Raw genomic sequence first — 22,009 nt, forward strand, 5'->3', positions numbered from 1 at the left:
TTACTAACTGATTGGTCATATGACAAGTATAGCTAAAATACAAATTTGAGAGAACAAAAAATGAATACAAAAAACTAGTTCTCGGCTCTATTTAACACATTTCACCATATGAAATCCATTCAGCAAAATTCCACAGATTTTCTCCCAAAATCAGCTTAGTCATCGGACTACAAAACGACTAAAGCATCACAAGTGTAATCCAGCACAGCATAATCCAGTGACCCTGTCAGAGGCTGATCATACTTAGCATTTACTGCAATCCTTTCATTACTTAAATCCTAAATTAATTGAGCCCATGGTGATGTCTCTTTTACGAGAGAACATTAAAAGCCAACTTGCAAAACATGCATACAGCTGCATATCCTACATGTAAACATTATATCACAATATGTGAAATTTTATCTTTAGTTATTTTGTGTTCAATCATAATTCAGTTTTTTGTAACCATGACCGGGAGGAGACACTCACACGAATGAGAGTTTACTTGCTGCTGTGCCTTTAAGACTTTTATGCAATATTTCCTTTTTTGTTTTTGTTTTTTACATGTGACTGCACTTTGCTCTGCTCACATTTGGCACATTAAACTCATTTATACCAAAGATCAAGCATAGATTTCTGATGATATGGCCCCCTTTAAATAGAAATTTTCCCACAAATGATCATGTGAAAGCCCTTCTAGATGGACGATGGTTCCTTTTGTGTCGTAACTCCTCCAGCTTCCAGATCTGGCTGTCAGTTTCTCTCACTTCTTTTTCAATTTGAGAAATGACAGGCCCAGTGCGGACTACTCTTAGCCTCTTAATGTCACCTCCTAAGCTGACACCAGCCTCGGATATAAAGGGCTTTCATAAGGATATGAGTAATGCTCTGCATGCAGCAGCTGTCTGCATCGGGAGGCTTGAAAGCTGGACTCCTCAAACTTGAGAATGTTCTGCAGTGTGAAGGCTGAAATGAGGGGCAGGCATGTGGAAACACATGTGACTGTGAAAAAGAGGGCATATGGCAGAGAGAAAGGTGGCAAAACAAGACTGGGGGAGAGGACGGGAGAAAGAGAGAGGAGGACGAGGAGGAGGAAAACAGAAACACATGCTCTGTGTAAATGTAATTGGTTGCTTTGTATTCCAGGGCCACCCACAGATTTAGATGTAGCATTTTTATCTTTCCAGACCAAGAGGAAAAACGTGGGAGAATGATGGATTTAAGGGTGAAAAAGGGACCAGCATAGAAATGGAGACAAATAGAAATATGGAATAAGGAAAAAAAGAAATGAGAAAGGAAAAAAAGAGAAAGATAGATAATAGAATATTGTATACATGAATTTATAATGAATTCATTTATAATGCATAGCATCTACAACCATAACTATATATATAGTCCAACCACCTTCCAAATATTGTCCAAAACAGCCCTGGCCTGTCGAGGCATGGACTCCACTAGACCCCTGAAGGTGTGCTGTGGTATCTGGCACCAAGATGTTAGCAGCAGATCTTTTAAGTCCTGTAAGCTGGCGAAGTGGGGCCTCCATGGATCGAACTAGTTTGTACAGCGCATCCCACCGATGCTCTATTGGATTGAGATCTGAGGGATTCAGAGGCCAAGTCAACACCTCAAACCCATTGTTGTGCTCCTCAAACCATTCCTGATCCATTTTTGCTTTGTGGAAGGGTGCATTATCCTGCTGAAAGACGCCACAGCCAGCAGGCAAGGCTATTTCCATAAATGGTGTACATGGTCTGCAATGCTTAGGTAGGTGGTACGTGTCAAAGTAGCATCCACATGGATGGCAGGACCCAAGGTTTCCCAGCAGAACATTGCCCAAAGGATCACAATGCCTCTGCCGGCTTGCCTTTTTCCCATAGGGCATCCTAGTGCCAAGTGCTCCCCAAGTATGCGATGCACACGCGCCCAGCCATCCACGTGATTCATCAGACCAGTCCATCTTCTTCCATTGCTCCATGGTCCAGTTCTGATGCTCACATGGGCACTTTTGGCAGTAGAGGGGGGGTTAGAATGGGCACCCGACTTGTCTACGGCTGTGCAGGCCCATACACAACAAACTGCAATGCAGTGTGCATTCTGACACCTTTGTATCAGAACCAGCTTTAATTCCTTGAGCAATATGAGCTACAGAACATTGCTTGTCTTCTTCCCATAGTGCCTCCTGGTGACGTGTTCCCTCAGGTGAGTGACGCACACGCACTTGGCCATCCACATTATGTGAAAGAAAATGTGATTCATCAGCCCAGGCAATCCATTGCTCCGTGTTTCAGTTCTGATGCTCACCTCACGTGCCCACTGTTGGTGCTTTTGGCGGTAGACAGGGGTCACCCATACGCAACAAACTGCAATGCACTGTATTCAAACACCTTTCTATCAGAACCAGCATTACCTTCTTGAGCAATTTGCGCTACAAGCTTGTCTGTTTGATCAGACCACAAAGCCCATATCCTCGCCATGTGAATCAATGACCCTTGGCTGCCAATAACCCTGTCACCAGTTCATCATTGTTCCCTCCTTGGACCACTTTTGATAGATACTGACCACTGCAAACTGAGACAATCCCACAAGAGTTGCAGTTTTGGAGATTAGCCATTAAAATGTGTCCCTTGTCAAACTTGCTCAAATCCTTATGCTTGCCTATTTTTCCCGCTTCTAACACATCAACTTGTGTTGATGTGCTAGAAGCGCCAAAATGTTTTCTTGCTGCCTAATATATCCCACCCACTGACAGGTGCTGAGATGAAAAGATAAACAGTGTTATTAACTTTTCTGGTCATAACGTTATGCCTGATTGGTGTATCAGTGCATTATATTTATTATAAATTCATGACAATTATGAAAAGTGGGGGGAAAAAAACAGAAAAAAACTGTTCAGCTTTACTTTTACAATTTTAAATCACCCTTTTTCTGCAGTTATAAGGTCATAAAACGGCATGTACAAAAATAATAAATAATATAAAAAATAATAATATAAAACAGTATCGCATGTTCACTGTAAACCCTAATGTTGTCTTTACTTAAACAAATCAAGTAATCTTGACTAAATATTACTAGTTTAGTCCAAAAACTCAAAAATATAAGTTAGTATAACTTATTAACCTATAAAATACATAAACTTAAGATTTCAAGTTGAACTAACTCAAAATCGTAATTAATTAAAATAGCTCGCTCTGGTCTTGCTTTGATGTGATTGGCCATGCAATGTCTGGCAACAAGAACTAATTCACTGATTGGAGGACATTTACAAAAGGCGGTCCTTTTTGCCACGTCTGTTGCTGATTCAAATTAAGATGGAGACTTTTTAATTGTGTGCAATCTTAAAATCGGTAAGTCAAAATTTGTAAGTTACTAAACATAATAATAATATGTGAACTAACTTATAACTAACCAGACTGACTTTATTTCTGTTTTCGTTGGAAGTCACCATGATGGAGATAAGTGTTCGCTTTAGTTGGGCTCTTGACCCTTGACTGTTTAATATTACAATATAATGTCTCTCTGGCTGTTTTGTGTTTGTGAGACACATTTGGGAAGGAACACAAAGTCAAGAGAAAATATCATAAAGTGATGTTGTTTAATCATTTATGATGATAACATCATCATGTATTGGCAGAATCCCTGATCGCAGAGTCTAATGAAATATTAATACAAATTTCCATGAGATTCTTTACTCTTGTGGTAATTGAACAATTTATTATTTTATTTTATGTGCACAAAATGTTTAAATCTACGGTATTAGTTAGACATGCACAGACATCAAGAATCTGGTGACAATAATTTTTTTTTTTTTTTTTAATCCGATAAACAGATCAACTCTGAACAGAAAACAAGCTACAAAAACATCAGAACAAAAGAGCAAAAGTAAAAGCAAATAGTAAGAATCAAAGAAAATGTGTCACAATTCAGATGTAAAATTTATTCATGCTTCAATGCATGCTGAAGTTTTGATTGGTTGTACCCGGCATGGTATACTGAACTTCTGGTGTACCCAGTTTGGTGAACTTAACAATTTAAGTACAGTGAACGTGAGCACCAAGTTAAGTGAACTTAAATATACAAGTTTTGGGAGACTCCATTACTCAATTGAATTGAGGGAACGAGTTTACTCAAATCAATTGACTTCAATCAACTTATTAGGGTTTTCAGTGTTCCGCTACAGTTTATGTCAAATACTAGCCTGACAAGCCAGACAAGCCAGACCCACATCAAGATGTTTGGTCTGGAAACTCACCATAGACGGGGCTCAATCCAAGGGGTGGGATAAACGGTTGTCTTTCAAACTCCCTCTGCACGCGATAGGATAGCGCTACACCAACCAGAGCAACGAAGGTGAAGCAGAGCTCGCTGACTGATTAAACATTCGCCGTATCGGGTCGGCTAAACTACGAACACATCTTCCCGCTCTTTGTTCTTTTCTCAGAGAAAAGCTTAACTCCAAGTCTTCCAGAGTCGCGGTCAGAGCTGATTCAGAGCTGAAAGACCGCCGTTCGCCAGTTTCTGTGTTAACTAGAAGCACGCAAACGCAACTCGGCCGTCGTCATTATGGCCCCGCCCGCCGACTCTATACATGATGTGATTGGGCCGTCCAGATCTTGAGGAATACAGCTCAGAATGGTATTGAGAGTGCCTAGACGACACTCGCGGGCAAATTAAATTTGCTGCCGCTAGGGTGCGTCTAGATTTCTAGGCTAGTCAAATACTACAAATGCAATACATTATTTTAGTAAAATAGTTTTCATGACAGCTACCCAGATCTGCATGTGTTATTGCATATAATGGAAATTATCTCCATTAGAATATGAAAACAGCTTGGATTGGCTTGAATTACAGACTCATGAATAACAGTGAAGCAAATCATCAGCTCGATAACCTCAAGAGATGCTCAAAACATCATTCATACCAGAGCATCAAAGGAAGCACTAATTTGACACTTAATTCACAGACGGCTATAAAGAGAGTGTCAGAGACAGAAAGAGTGAGAAGTCGGAAAAAAAACTGCAAAACGAACGTCATGATGCTTCCCACAGGAAATATTTGCCACCACTGGTCCATCGTAAACAGCAGGAATCAAAAAGACAGAAAGAGAAACACTAATTAGTTTGGGCCTGAGGGGTCTCATCAGTAACAATCGATAACACCATCTGAGAATCATGAGAAATATATTAACCAATCAGAACAGCCTATTAATATTTAAATAAATAATGAGGCCAGTTCAACCAAAGAGACTTTGATGGTTCACTTTTCATAAGCGCATAACGATGCCATAATAATAAACGAACAACAGCTTATTCTGTTTCGCATACGGTGGCTTTGGCACTCGCAACTGTGTAAATCTCCGTGTGAGTCATTGCTTTTCGGGAAGCTGATTCAGTCTAGGAGACATGACGGATGAGTCCTTAATACGCTGCGGCTGAACCTGTTTTTGCCACACAGACAAATATTTGCAGTTACCAACACATGCATTTGTACCTTTAAATGTATTTAATGAACCTGTTCTGCACAATATATGGCCCACACATAATCACATGTATTCCCCACGCACGGAAAACCCACTCCGATCTCTATATTGCAACCTCCTCCACAGAAGCTGTCACACGCACTGGGATTGTTCCACAGGAATCCCTGGTGGCTTGCAGTCGCCCTCAGCTTTCCTGACGTAACAAACAACAACATGACACTTGTGACAGCACTTTAAATTATTCAGTTTCACCATTAACGGGTCGTGTTGAACCGGCCCATTCCGTAACAAGCATCCTCCAATGTGAGAGGGTTAATTGGAGTGCCAGTTCAGTCTGAAGAGCCACATACTTGACCTGAAGAGTGGGGGGATGCAGAAACGAGCAGGGCTAGATGATACTTCACCTGATGGTGTATAAATAGCTAATGACATATTCAATGCTTAATTTGTAAATGAATAATTGCTGGATCAAAAACCACAGATGCTAACCATACAACTTTAGTTTTCCTTTATCATTAACAAGTTTCTGCACAGCCCTAACTACAGCTTAGTGTATTATTATGTCACGTATATAGCTATGTTGAGACAAAAAAAGCATTCACTTGATCAGTGATGTTCTCTCTCACCAACGACATCGTTGCCATCGTTTCATTAGCTATCGATTTCTGACTCATCCCATTGCTTGAGTCTCCTGCTGTTTTGATAAGTATTAGTAGAATTGTCCAGGGGGCAGTTGCATCTCCTCTGGATCAGCTTTACTCGCGGATATAAAAAAAATGGTAGACTTTCTTTAGCCGTGTCTCCACAGCAAAAAAACTTCCCCAGGAACTAGGAACTTTGGTACTAGGTACTTAGGTGTTTCGACCGCAGGGACCATGGTCAAAATGAAGTTCCTGGTAAAATTGGCTCCCTCATAAGCCCCGTTGCCTAAAAAATTACCTGGAACAATTTGTCCAAGGAACTTTTTCCCCCAGACCTGTTGCTGTCTACGTTTCCATCATGGTCTAAAGTACCTTGAAGATTAGTTTGGGTACATAGGACTGCGCAAGGCTTTCCAGTTCAGCTGGATTTCTTCTCTGAAGACAAAAAAAAAGCCTGAACATTGTCTGTCCATCGGCCGTATTTTTTAACTTCATTGTTGATTCCAATAGCAAACAACTCTTACTGCACACCCCACAACACACTTTTAAAAAATGGTTGAAATTAAATGCTGGTTGGATTCAAACAATCAAAATGCTGCGTGAACTCATCCAATCAGCAAGACCCACCCCCGAAAGTTCCTGAAAGAGGGCTGGGCACTTAAAAGTCTGTTGCGATGTGTACAGTAATAGTTGTTTGCTATTCGGATCAACAATGAAGTTTAAAAAAGCTGACTTATGGACCAACGACGAGGTTCAGGCTTTATTAAGCTTATATGTGGTGAATGAAATCCAGCGGGAACCGGAATGTTGTGCACAGTCCAGAGTCACCGGACTAATCTTCAAAGTACTTTAGACTGTGATGGAAACGCAGACATCAGCAGGTCTTGGGGGGGGGGAAGTTCCTGGGACAAATTGTTCCAGGTAATTTAGTTAGAAACTGGGCTTTTTTTTTGACATTTTGACAATATTAACATTTTTATTAGAAAAAAATCATCAGGTATAGGCCTATACACGCTCTCAAAAATTTCTGCAGCTCACTGCCCACAAAGTAAACAGTAAACACCAACCAATGAGAGTGATTTTTAACTCAGATAATTGGTTAAAAAGATATACTGTAGCAAAACATAACCTCCAAATACATCTGTATAGACCCGTGCTTGCTCTGTCTCTCTAACACAGTCACCTAATACAATGCAAACATATAGTGTGGGTAACAAAATATGAAAGGTAGCATTATTTGTCAAGACATTAGACTTAAAAGCATTTAAAGGTGGGGTAAGTCTTATTTCAAAACCGTTGTATTGCTGTTATTTCAAACTTGTAGCCAATCAGCAGGTAAGGGGCATGTGTACTATTGATGGTGAGAAGAGCGCTCGCTCTCGCTCTGTGCACGTCATTATTCAAAACACACGAGTAACACATGACGGACATTAGCCAAAAACTAACCTAATATATGCTGCTTGACTATGCTCGTGTGTCATGTTCACTTGTTAGTCCATTTGCGATCGTATTGTGGCTCACTTCAGCGATGATAAAGACCCGTTCATTTCCACACCGAATGGAGCATCTAACGTTAAATCTCCTCACTGTGTGCTTCAAGCATCAGCTCACACAATGTCTCCGACAAGTAAGATACTATACTCCTAATATATGTTTGTTTACTCTTTTCATGATCTATATTACCCTTATCCAGTCATAATTTTAATATGTTGTTAGCTGGACTGTTGTGCTTGTGTTCTATAGCGTTGTTCATGAGAACAGTTTGATCGCTATGGCTCTAATCTTGTCATAATTGTAATATGTCATTAGTTGGACTGTCGGCTCGTGCTATAGAGTTGTTCATGAGAACAGTTTGTGATTTTGTGATCGCTATGGCTCTAATCTTGTCATAATTGTAATATTTCGTTAGCTGGACTGTGTGCTTGTGTAGCTACTATCGAGTTGTTCCTGAGAACGGTTTGTGTGTGTTTTTGTGATCGCTGTAACTCTAATCTTGTCATAATTGTAATATGTCGTTAGCTGGACTGTCATGCTCGTGTACTATCGAGTTGTTCATGAGAACGGTTTGTGTTTTTGTGATAGAAGGGATGACTTTTTCATTGAATATTCGACCTGGATTAGATACACAGAGATTCTGCAATAGCCGTTGATGCCTCTGGGTTACGTATGTGTGGGGCGGCGCTATCAAAATAGGGGCGAGACCCTTTTGGGGGTAGGGGCGTGTTTGTTTTGGTGATTTGAAATATCAACAACGGTTACCAGATAGCACTTACCCCACCTTTAAAAGCAAATGTCGGAAGGCAAAAAAAAAATCTGACATTTTCCGGATTAAGATCCAGCTCAAATGAAGCACTGGACATAGTGCTTTTTGTCATTACAAATGTCCCTGCTTTCAGCTTGCTTTACATGCATATGATTATAGTTCAGCTCTTTTTTTAAAACCTATTGCGAGCATAGTGCCTACAGAGGCCGCTTACTATTTAGGCAGCATCCTAACTGTCATGGAATCCCATATGTAATCGTAGAATTGGAACCGTAGGATTCAGTATACTATTACTACTGAATGAAATTTGAATATTTGATCCTGAGCTTTTTGCAAAACATTATAAGTAAAAAAAAAAAAAAATCTATGAAAATGTATTATATTACATTATAATTAGTGAAATACATAATAATAAATATGAATTTATATTTTATTATTTTATTAAAATTAACATTAAAATTAAATTTGAAGTTATTATCTATTCACTCTGGCACACCATATTTTTATACTGCCTCTTTTTTTCTGTTAAGTCTTTGATTAACATCAGCTTGACGTCCCAAGCTGCGGGAATTATCATATTAATAAAATATCTGAAGAAATACAGGAAGATAAGAAGGAAGGAAGGGGAGCGAAAGAGAGGGAGGGGGAGAAAATGGGTAATGGGTAAAGTGAGAAAGAGGAAAAAAGAGAGAGAGAGAAAAAGAGGAGCCACTAAGTGAAGATGAAATAATAAAAGGAAGACAGCATGCTTCTAGACATGTGACTAAAAATATAGGTGAGCAAGAAGAGGAAAGGCTATGTGTGTGTGTGTGTGTGTGTGTGTGTGTGTGTGTGTGTGTGTGTGTGTGTGTGTGTGTGTGTGTGTGTGTGTGTGTGTGTGTGTGTGTGTGTGTGTGTGTGTGTGTGTGTGTGTGTGTGTGTGTGTGTGTGTGTTCGAGGCTGGAGTGTAGGAATGCATCGTGTGAGTCCAAGTGGCTGGAGAAACAAGGTAGGGGAAAAAACAAGTTCTGAGAGAAACATTAAACATGAAAGCGTATATGAAATGCAGTCAGAGAAGATACAGGGAACTGGTGGAATGACGAGAATTTCTATTATTTTAACCAATTAAAGACATTTACATTCAATTTTTATTTCAAACAAATGCTGTTTTAAATGCTTTTGATTGAATGCTTTTATTTATCAAATGTATCACGTTTTCCACAAAAATATTAGACAGCACAATAATTCTTGACCACCAAATAAGCATATTAGAATGATTTCTGAATGATCATGTGACACTGAAGACTGGAGTAATGATGCTGAAAATTCAAATATCATCACAGGAATAAAATAAAAATAAAATAATAATTATAATAATTATTTATTTTTTCTTTTTACTTTTTTATTGTAATATTATAATAATGTTATGTTATATACAATGACACTTCTTTTAAAAACATTTTACAAATCTTACCGACCCAAATCTTACAAACAGTATTGTACAGCAGTATTTTCTTTTCCCATTAAAGAACATACATAATTTAGCCACTGTTATGTAATTCCAAATCTGTTTTTTGTCTGAAAAATGAAAGTCAATGGGGTTCAAAACAACATGTAACCCAAAGTACTTTCATAGAGGTTTGGTACCTACCTTTAGGTAACCCTAAGCCTAACAGGATCATCTCTAGAGCGGTGCTCTTTGTGTTTCTTTGCTTTCAGCATTCACACTAAAAAAGCAGCTCATAAAAACATGGACACAGTAGGAGAGAACCAAATCCATGTCACTGTACTCACACATTTCTACACATTCGCATACACAGCAGGCATTCATGCATGAAACATACACACATTTGAAAATTCACATTCAAAGACGCTCTCAAACACAGCACCGTCATAACGCAGCAGAGTAAACTACTTACAATTGATGTTAAATGCCGTGTGATTCATTTAATTTTTACAAAAGGCAACACTGTTTAAATTATTCACAAGGCATTTAACATCAGTTTAGATTGTGCAATCGTCCACATCAACCAACTACCACTGAGATGAAAGCTAACAGTCATCTTTCACAGTTATTATATTATAATTAAATATGAAATGATTTAGGTAAACTGATTGTCTAGACGGCAACATCTTTTTTTTTATACACTTCTCCGAGGCAAACACTTCACTGGCATTTTTCCCAGAGTTCCTTATGCATTTAATTCAGGCAAGTCCTTGAGAACTATTATAAGGTGAGTGGATAACATGCATTCAATATGAACCTGGGGACCATCAAGCAATCAAGCATTGCTCAAAGCTCTGACTTGCTTCTTTGACACACTTTCCTGTTATATTCTGAGCTGGTAAAAACAGCAGCACGGCTAATGGCAAGTTCTTGTAGTGCATGTTTGCGCTGCATATGAGACCTGCGCTTCAGCACAGACCACAGATTAAAATGTCACCCTCCTCCCTTTTCCACGGTTTGAGAGCCGGGCTTAATGATGCCTGGAACCCTCCTTCGCCCAGAGCGTACCCTGTCTTCAACTCTACCCACTCTCTCTCTCTCTCTCTCTCTCTCTCTCTCTCTCTCTCTCTCTCTCTCTCTCTCTCTCTCTCTCTCTCTCTCTCTCTCTCTCTCTCTCTCTCTCTCTCTCTCTCTCTCTCTCTCTCATAAAAGCAGAGACAACAATGTCAAAGGCGTAATCGCAGAGTGTCAGAGTCATCCTGAGATCTGCATTATCTCAAACGGTCAGACTAATTACAGGACACGGTCTCATCTCCGCTACCAGATAATAAATAGAGCAGGAAGTAAAGGGGGGAGATGCAGCATGTACTTCAAGTATATAAGAAGTGGAGGCTCCTCACAAAGATGTACAATTAATGATGTTAAAACAGTTAGGCAGACAAGTTAACGGTTTTGCATAGTGGGAGGTATTATCTAGGATTTGTTCTTCTGCCATTTGGATTATTGGATTAGTTAAGTTTTAAAAAAGGGATAGTTCAACCAAAAACAAAGAATCTGTCATTATTAATTACTCACCCTCTTGAAGTTCCAAATCTGTATGCTGATATTTTTTCTGTGAAATACAAAATGAGAAATTTTGAGATAGGGATAGCTGCAGGTCATAATGGGCATGGTGAAATGTACACTGCCCCCTACCTTTCAGCATGCCCATTATTTCAACCTGTAGATACCCCCACTTGGAAATTGTTTAAAATGATCACAATATTTTTTTGTGAATATTTGGTTAAATTTCAATCTGTTCCTCACAGAAAACTATCAATGGTTACGGAATACATCAAATACAGTGCATGAGTCATATGGACTAGTGGTTGACGTGTATGTAATTAAAAAAATAAGAAATGAACACATTTATACAGCAAATGAACGGATTAATATAAGTGACGACATTAAGTGAACTGACGTGAATGCCAAATATGGTAACCCATGCATACTCTGAATTTGTCCTCTGTATTTAACCCATCCAAGTTAGTGCACACACATTAGGAGCAGTGAGAACACACACACTGCAAATCATGGAGACACACACCCGGAGCAGTGGAGAGCCATTCACTGTGGCACCCAGTGAGCAGTTGGGGGTTTGTTGCCTTGCCCAAGGGAACCTTAGTCATCAGGAATAAATTACTTATATATAAAAATACTGTTTTACTGTATTTTTGATTAAATAAATTCATTCTTGGTGAGCTTAAGAGACTTAATCTTTTTAAAGATTAAATCCAATTCAATGACAATTAAGACTTATTTTATACAATTATATATACCCAATACACAAACACACACAAAAAATAACATTTGCAAAGCTGTTAACAGAAATCGACAATAGCCATCCTTCCATCCGCCCAAGTCATTTAAGTAGGACAAAAGAGCCACAGTATTTCCCAGATTGCAGCAACTTCCATTTTTATTACTTGAGATAAATACTGCTGTTAATCGGCCAAGTGGATTTGCTAAATACTGTCTGATATATTGATGAGTTGTTAAAATGACCTACTTTTATAGAATGCTACTTTTTAACTTAAAAATTGACTTGATTGTCATGAATGGTCATGTGAAAAAATTATCATTTCTTTTTCGGTTAAGCGTGACCAGGGTAGCTGGGTATCTAGTGAAAACCTGCATGCATGTCCACAATATACTTTACTGATAACTAGCCATTTTTTTTTTTTTTTTTTTTTAAATGGTCACCAGCCGATCCAAATTAGCTGGTCTAAACTGGTGTTTCAGCAGGGTTTAAAAATTATTTAAATGTTCTCCCCAAAGCTATATATGAAAATCTTCATAAATTCCCTGCTTTGATATCTAATATGAACATACAAGCTATTTTTAATATGCTGGAAGGAGGGTGACAACGGGGTTATGGCTCTAGATCTTTACTGGGAAACTATAAGTACATCTGAAATGCCAGCATTCTGCAGATTTATCCGGGGCCCAAAGATCAATGAGTCAGATCTCATCAGCCAGCAGTGTGCTGAATAAAAACACTGAAAAGAGCTTCACTTCCCACTCGATATCTCAGACAAGGCTTAAAGAAAGGCAGACTCTCTTCAGATACTGCAGGCATGAGAGAATATCCGGGAAGCTTCCTTAAAAGCTTCCACAAGGGTCAATGATTTTCTGTGTCTGATGATTTTTAAGTGCAACAGAGTTTATGCTGTACTGGACTTACAAAGCTACAACTGACAGCAGCCTCAAGGCTGTCAAAGAGGTTAAATGCAACATTTATCATTATAAACACCCTTTATTCTGCGTAAGATATATTGATGCTTTACATCACAAACAAAAAAATTAATCAGTAAATAAACCCTCCTGATTTCTGGCCCAGGATCTGCCTGTTATAATGCAAAGAGTCATTTTCTTACTTGTCTTTAGTTTGACAATATTACTACTAGTTTAATTTGTTATATGCTTTAAAAAATATGCCAATAGAGCAATAACATAATAAATTCTTTAAAAACAAAATTGCCTGTTTTTGCTTCTTATATGTTTTGCTGGAAAACAAGATTAAAATACAGATAAAAAAACTCAAACTACAAATATGCATATATTTGTCGAGATGAGATGGCGTGATAGCATAGCCAGTGACTCAGCCTCGCAGCTCATAAATCAGAGTGGATGATCATCAAGTGGAACTCTGCAGATCACTCATGATTAGCATACAAACACTGTGTAAGACCAGGCTCTCCATGCTGACCCACTGGCCCTGAAAGCATTCAGCCTAAAAATGACGAAAGAAAAAAATGAAAGCAAGACCAACATGAAGAACCTGCCATAAGTCATACAAAGTGATTTTGAGTAGGAAAAAAACGTATTGCTACACAACTAGGGGCCATTAGTTCAAACTTGAGAAAGCCAGAGAAAACCACTACAAATGCATGATGTGGCAGAGCTGAGAAACATTTAAGAATAGTGCAGGTTGAGTGCAGGATACTTCCTGTTCTTTAGTGTGTCAGAGTGGGCCGGGGGGACTATTGATCCTGTGTTATTCACAGAACATGGTCCACCTACAGATTTAGTTTTGAGCAGCTCACTGGTCATGACCCAGTGTCTGGAGTGCCAGAGACTGCCGTCACGAGGTGCAATAGTCCCCCGGACAATGACGAATCCCGGAGCTGAAAGGGATGTTTAATAGTAAGTCAGCACAAAGCGTGAATGTTATTCTAATCTGTGTTGAGAATGACTAGCTTATGACATAAAAGCCCTTTCTCTGACAGGCGTCTAATCATAAAGTGACAGGGTTTTATATTTGGCTTCGGCTGACAAATACTCTATAGCACAACAACACCTTTTTTGCTCAAAATCACTATAATTTACAGCCTATAATAACAGCAACAACTGCCCCAGGTCAATGACTAATTTCTTTACAAATGAGCGGTTTCTTCCTGCAGGGCACAGGTTCCATATCTGAAGTCTGAATGCTGCCTGAATACTCTAATGCCACTTGTTTTTTGGTCCCTTTATTTTGATAGAGCAGTGGACTCCCAGACCCTCTGGCCACATTTGAAGATGTTCAGATACATTAGACACTTTATTTTTACCTTTTTATTGAAAAGAAATGCCTTTCTGATCTGATGGGAAAAGGGAGTAAATTGAGTTTAGCAAAAAGGTGGCTTCGAACCTTGGGTCGATTTATGTCAAAACTTGATGTCATGCACCTTACCCCTACACTATTTCCACTTTGAATGGATCTGTGTTTTCCGTATTTTTGTCTGGCCCAACCAGATGGTTAGTTAAAGCTACACTGTAACTGTAAACACTTAGTTCTTTCAAAAATATATGTGCTCATTAATGTATATTTACTTCTTTCAAGTAAGAATTCTCGTAAGTTTATAATATGCCATTGAAAATACATACGGGTGAGGGGTTCGAATGCCGGTCGCCATGTTGCCCCTCCATCTTGAAAGTACATAAGCCAAAGAGGGACACACCCGTAAATTCAAGCTTCGCTCTTTCGCGTTTTAACACTCGATGGCACTGTGTCGAATGTGAAAATATCACACAGTGTAGCTTTAACATGTGATATATTTGTACTTAATGTAGTCAGTATCTACTCCAGTAATTTTTTTTCTGAGAGGACCCACCCACAATTTTTTTTTTCCTATGCATTTGCAGTTCTCTATACTACAAGCAATTTCTACCTGATGAAATATTATAAAGCTTAACAAAATGTATATATGTTTGTTTATATGTATTACAAATGATATTTCAAGTTTAAAAATTAAATGACTTTTGATTGTGTTAATTGACAAAACGTTCCCAGGTCTAGAAATCACACTTTAAAAATTCCCACATCGAGTATATCTAGATTGTCGATGATCATGAGAACTGTGGTTTATAAATAATGGCAGTTGTTAAAAGAGTAGTTCACTTCAGAATTAAAATGTCCTGGTAATTTCCCATGTCATCCAAGATGTTCATGTCTTGAGAAATAAAAAGGTTTTTGAGGAAAACATTCACTAGATAAGAACATTATTCCTCATCTGGGATCGTGTAGAGCCCTTTGAAGCTGCACTGAAACTGCAATTTGGACCTTCAACCCATTGAAGTCCACTTTATGGAGAAAAATCCTGGAATATTTTCCTCAAAAACCTTCATTTCTTTTTGACTGAAGAAAGAAAGACATGAACATCTTGGAAGATATGGGGGTGAGTAAATTACCAGGAAATTTTAATTCTGAAGTGAACTAATTTAAAGGAACTATGAAAAATAGGATTTAATTTTAAATCATTTTTAGCCATCTTGTGGCCCCGGTAGAAGTGTGCTGAGGCTGCCTGGTTGAGAACCACTGCCTGAGATCTAACCACCTAAGACTCTTTCACACAGAGCCTTGATCCCAGAAAATTGCCATAGAATTGCTATTGTCTTCGGTGTGAACGCAAAAACATCCTGGAATGAACTAGTAACATTCCTGGGATCATTCCCAGAAAGCGCCCTGTGTGAACAAAAGTCATGACCAATGGCGTTAGGTGTGTGTCGTAGTGTCGTATCACTGGCAGTATGAATGAACCAAAAATCTAATGATCCCGGGACGAATCATCAGTGTAATTTCCGGAATCTCTGTGAAAGGGGCTTGAGACTTTCACTAATTATTTGATCATAATTAGGATTCACACGTTCAGCATGCAGCATGTAGATTACTCATGCATTAAAAGTAATATTGTTAATATTGGATTACTCAAAACTGTATGCATTTATTCATGCTGTTAACATGTTGTCTTTTTAGGATGCTGTCTACCATTCTTTGATACATCGGTCATTTCTACTCAGCATGCAAAGCTGTTTGCACAAATATACCTGCCCTGCATACTGAACAGCCACTCGTTCAAGCTTATGACACACACACACACACACACACCGTGGTAAAGGAATGCCATCCCATTCATCACCTCAATCCGTGCCTGAATGCTGTACGTCTACAGCTGGACTTAGTCGACAAGGTCGTTTCAATGACCTCTATCTACAAGGAATGACCGTGCCAGAGTTTATCCGTTCGAATGCAACAATCACAATCCATTCTGCATGTGAACATTAAGGATGCAATGACTCACAGCATCCCTGAGGCACCAGGCCCAGGCATTAGGGTGAGAAGGTGAACCACCTGCCATCTTATGAATTATGACAGACATGATACACATGAGAGCTAAACACACACCAGTTATGTAAGAATAGGTCTATAGGCAAGACTAGTGGTCAATCAATATTGTTTTTTCATGAATAATAATGAAAACATGCTGCTATGTCGTCTTAAAATAACATGTTGATATAATGCTTGTAGTGACTATACCATTCTCTAGGTTACAATAGCGCAAGTCAGACTTCCTATAATTCAGAGTGACACAAAAAACCCGGGCGCAGCACAAGTCAGTCACGAATGATTGACAGATCGAGTCAGTCCAATGGATACTTGCCAAGGACACTGTCAATGCTTTGATCTACAGTTAAGACAGGGGAGTAGATTACTTTTTAGGCAGCCACGCTGGAAAAAACTGTGTGTAACCATTTTTCTACACACAAGTAAATAATACAATTCATAAATGAATAAATGTATGATTTTATTTTACGTAAAGGGATAGTTCACACCCAAAAGTCTAAATCCTGTTTTTCAAAACCAGTATGATTTTTTTCTTCTTTCGCTGAATACAAAAAGACTAATTCTAAAGTGACTGGTGACTGAACACGTCAAGGATGACAGAACAAGTACATCTCAGAGACATCTATTCGATGTCATATTACATCTGCAAGCTGTAAGACGTCTTGAAGATGTTTAAGATTTAGAATGTGTGTAAAACTGCTTTTTCTAAGACGTCTATCAGATATTTTTACACAGCAGATGCTTTCCAGATTAACAGATCTTTAGCAGAAAGATAAACAACAACCAAATTCTCTATAGACCATAAATCTTCACCTGATAACTGATTCTGTGAGAGAGTCATAATTTAAATAAATGATTCAATAAAAAGATTCAACACAAATGAATCTTTCACGAATCGGACATTCCGAATTCTGTCATGTAGGCTTCTCAGATAAAGCAAGGGCAGAAAAAATAGGTGAAATAAAGATTTACTTTTCTTCACACAACCATTATCTTATTGCTCTGGGAGACTTTTATGATACTTTTATCATAATATTTTTTTATGAGGCTTGACATACCTAAGCATATAAAATACGTGTTCCCCCGCAAAATATATTCTGTCGTAGCCTACTGGTCTGCCACATGAGGGAAAGTAAATGACAGAAACGGCGTTTTGGGTGAATCTTCATGTTCAAAAACACTCGTATTCGTAACATCGATATTCAAAACGACCCGTCTGCTCAACGAAATATCACGGCTGACCTTTCTTTAATCACATGAATGAGAGTTAAGATCCCTGTTTTGTAACTTCAGTGGCGGTGCGCGCACACACGTACGAATGCAGAGCTGCGCTGTGCTAGGGCTTCATGCGGTGCATGACCCAAAACGAGTTGATAATAGCACACACTCACCTAACTTTGGCTGCCACCGAAGAAATCGCATCATTTCTCAGATTCTTCCTTTTGGACGCGGCAGTTCCCATGCTGGCATGGAAACAACGCTTGCAAGAAAACAGCACATTCCAGATGTCAAAGCATTGAAGAAAACGCGTGGGGAAAAAAAGGATGGAACAGGTTGCTTTTAGAATGCGGATCCTTTGGCGTTCACATGAAGGACTGTCTCATAATATAAATTTGGAAGATGACGCGGGACAGAGGATGCTGCCGTCTCCTGTCGCTATAGTGTCAACTAGTTAAAGAAAAAACGAGCAGGCAGGTCCCTCCCCTCTCCCTCTCCCTCTCTCTTCATTGAAACGAGAAAGACACGATGGCTTGAAGAGTGTTTATGGTAGTGTGTGAATGTCCAGGCAGGAAACCCAGTGGGACCATATATGGAGCAACCACTCCTCCAATTCCACCCACTCGTCCAGCGCTAATGCCAGGTATACCGAATGAGCTGGAGTCGCCGGAACACATGACTAAACACCGCACTTCTCATATAATAATACCAGAATCATAATGCTTGAAGGGCATCGCTGTATAGTTAAATATTGGTGCAATACTATCTATCTATCTATCTATCTATCTATCTATCTATCTATCTATCTATCTATCTATCTATCTATCTATCTATCTATCTATCTATCTATCTATCTATCTATCTATCTATCTATCTATCTATCTTAGTTTGTCTTACAACCTAGAAAATGCTTCATGAGCTGTAGCATCTAAATTGTCTATATACTCAAAAATATATTATTCAATATTATTGCATTAGGTTACACAATATCAGGTAGAAATGGCTCGTTGATGTATCCAATTCTTTAAAGAAAAATCCTCACCTCACATTTCCACATGTGCACATGTGCATGCATACCTTATTAGGGTTTTAGACACATGACTGCACCGCACACAGGCACATGCATGCACAGGTCTGGAGCAGTGTGTCTTCGACTTCGCTCCACACCAGCCTGTTAAATGTCTGCTGTTGCCTCGCTTTAACAGACAGCCAACATACAATTCGTCCCTCTGCTGTAGGATGGCTAGACAAACAAGTGCTTTAGTGTAGCAGCAAAATATGGATTAGTGACACTACTGTATATAATCGGTAAAGTCATCTGAAGAAGTTACAAACCTGATTCTTACCTTTATTTTGTTTCATGCTTCTGTACTAGGCAAGCATGTGTCATACTGGGAAACAGATGGAAAAAACAGGAGTCAGCTGGATTGAAGAACAATATATATTACAGAGCTTCTGTTTTTTTGTGTGTTTTTTTCTGTGGCCAATGCTGTTTTTTAAAGTAAATAATCCGTAGCTCTGGGCTGCGAGTGTGCGTGGTGGGACTGCCGATGAAGGAGGAAAAGCAGAAATGAAAATGACAAAATGCCCTTTCTTTAAACAGCACACCAAGAAGTGCAGCACTGAAATAGAATTTGTTAATTATCCCCATACAGACTGCAGTGGATGTTCACATCATGCACAGCTAAGCGTTACAGATGAATTATCTAGAAAATGTGTTAAAAAAAATTCCCCACCTTTGCACAATAGACTTATTTTCCAAATTAATAAAATATCTTGTTTTATTACTGGCAACATTGTGAAGTTTGGCAAGAAATGTCCTCTAAGAAGACAAATGTTAAATGTAAAAAAAAAACTCATCACCTAATGCATGCACACAAAATGAGTTTGACATTGCATTTGTGTCTTATTCTTTTAGATGATGATGATTAAGAGGGAATAGTGAAAGCACTATGTGCCTCTGGACAGGATGCCCTTATCCGTTTTCGCTCTGGTCAAAGTCTCTATTTTTCTCTCGCACACACACCTGGATCATTTCTGGAAGGGGGCACTGCTGTTCCCATCACTTACAGTCTGTTCCAACACAAATAACCTAACAAGGTCAGCCAAAACACTCGCATTCCATTACTCCGCTGGCTCATTGTGTGCCAGAGCTCCTGCCATCGCTACATCACATTTGTGTTTTGACAGTCGCTAATAATGGCATGTGAAAATCTCATAAACTCCCACTGACACAAGCAAGGAGAGCCACCCTTAAAACCCGTTATGATAATTGCAACAGTGAGACCCTTATCTTTGCCACTTTACATAATTTGAAACTTAATTTGAATAATGCAATAATTGGTAATCATGTAGGTACAACAGGCAAGTGATGCAATTCAGATGATCATAGCATCTGCTTCAGCAAATGTCCTAGTGAAATAAGAGCATATTTTATGGAATTATTCCGTATTTGTTCATTACATTATTTCCACATATTTTTGTTCAAGTTGCTTAAGGAAATTTAATGTAAATTTGCAGTAAAAGTCTGCATGCAGTATTACAGCCTGAATAAATATTTAAAGGTTTAATATAAGTCAATAGATTATACTTACAGTGCATTTTCTTAGCGATATGCTATTTACACCAAGTGAAAATAGCGATAGATTGTTATCAATTTTATGTAAAAAGAGCAGTATTTTCTTTGCAATATGTATAACAGTATTTAACTAACTAGATGCTATTTATACTCATAAATAGTTGCAGATATTTGCACCTCAGTGTTGTTGTATATTAAACGCTATGCAATAATAACAGAGTGATTATATTTATTAAAATTATGAAATGGGTGCCATCTTACTGGGACAATAAAGCCCTATATAAAGCCCTATATACCTACCCTTAACCCTAAACGATAAACTCTTTATTATTAAACACACATTATAGATTTTATTTCCACTTTTCAAATATGTTAATAATATATGGCTATTCGGATCTGATATGTGATGGGGAAGGGAGTAGAGCGAGTTTGGCAAAAGGCAGATTTAAACTCGGGTCGATTTGCTTCAAAACTGACATGTGCCGTACCCCTACACTATTGCTGCTGTTGACAATCCAGCGTTTGCCATAATTTTGTCAGGCCCAACCAGATGTCAGTGGGCAGAGTTAGTGTAAATAGCCTCTGCCAACAAGGCGAGCTATTTGCACTTAGTGTAAATTAACACAACATTGATTTAAAAACAATATATTTTATAATCCAATCTGTACACTTTAAATTCTGTTTTAGTATCAACAGAAAATGTCAACAATATGCATGTTATCATTACTTTAGTTTAGAAAAAAATGGTTTACTAACCTTTTCTGTGTGAAGTTATATCCAAGTACGTCTTTGTTGTCATGACAATGTAATGCTTAAAACAACCTTAAAAACTTTACAGCTAAAATAATACACAGGTTTTAACAGAGGAATAAATAAAGGTGCATTTATGTAAGCCATAATGTAAAAGAGGATGTGCTACAGCACTAGCCTCAAGTACCTCATTGCTTTAATAAAACGGTTACCACACAATACTAAAGCCAAAAAATATGTATCAATACAACGTTTTATTAAGTAAAATCACTACAAGCCTTCCATTTGCAGGAAAAAAATAGTCTCTGACTATTGTGAACAGCAACAGAAGTTACATTATTATGCCATTAATCTGATTCAGTCAGTATTGAAAACTTTTATTTTGAAAGGACTGAAACTTGCCGCATATGTCGTGTGCTCGCATGAACAGCATCGGCCAATGGAAAGCTAACATTCTGGCGTATAGACCATTTCAGAATGTTTGTAAACAATCGCCTCAAGATACTTCCGGGTGGCAGAACGCGAGCGGCTTCTACTGACAAACTGAAGAGATCAGCCGGCTACTGTAAACAGTTACATAGTTAAGAACATTGCTGTTGATTAAAGTTGAAACTATGACGAAAACGTGTTGTGTTTTCGGGTTGCGCCGTCCGATATACAGCAAAAGGTGTAGAATTGTATCGATTTCATTCAGAAAGAAGTAAATATATCCAGCAAAACTTGTTGGATGAGGAGGCTAAAGCGAGTGGACGTCCTCAAAAGTGGCGCTACAGAGAAGTATTCTCAAAATGGTCCATCGACAAAACCATAGCAGAGCATAATTGTCTTCAGCTGGGGAAATTCGAGACTAATATTAGTAAACTTTAGATCTCTTTTAACCCCTTACGATTCAAAGATCATACGGCCTCAGATTACTATTGTTTAACATTCACTGCTCATCACTCTATATTACTTTATCTGGACAAACTCAGTATCATCAGAAAGATTAAAGACTCCAGCTTCGATATTTGAACACTCTTTATGATAAAC

General features: G+C 38.5%; 1 protein-coding gene across 8 annotated transcripts in view; it reads right to left on the reverse strand.

Moving 5' to 3' along the window:
- Window positions 1-18,332, reverse strand: part of nsmfa (NMDA receptor synaptonuclear signaling and neuronal migration factor a) — a 52,430-nt gene extending 34,098 nt beyond the window's left edge. For 2 of the 8 annotated variants that reach the window (XM_067423044.1, XM_067423041.1), the window contains exons 1-2: window positions 17,826-18,332; window positions 11,364-11,400 (exon numbers count right to left, since the gene is read on the reverse strand). In XM_067423044.1, coding sequence (XP_067279145.1) covers window positions 11,364-11,400; window positions 17,826-17,859 — 71 coding nt within the window. In that variant the 5' untranslated portion in view covers window positions 17,860-18,332. The remainder of the gene's footprint in view (window positions 1-11,363; window positions 11,401-17,825) is intronic. The other 6 variants (XM_067423043.1, XM_067423040.1, XM_067423048.1 and 3 more) reach the window with 4 other exon arrangements.
- Window positions 18,333-22,009: the final 3,677 nt, after the last annotated feature.

This window comes from Pseudorasbora parva, chromosome 18 (genome assembly GCF_024679245.1).
Source record: "Pseudorasbora parva isolate DD20220531a chromosome 18, ASM2467924v1, whole genome shotgun sequence".
Taxonomy (NCBI): Eukaryota; Metazoa; Chordata; class Actinopteri; order Cypriniformes; family Gobionidae; genus Pseudorasbora; species Pseudorasbora parva.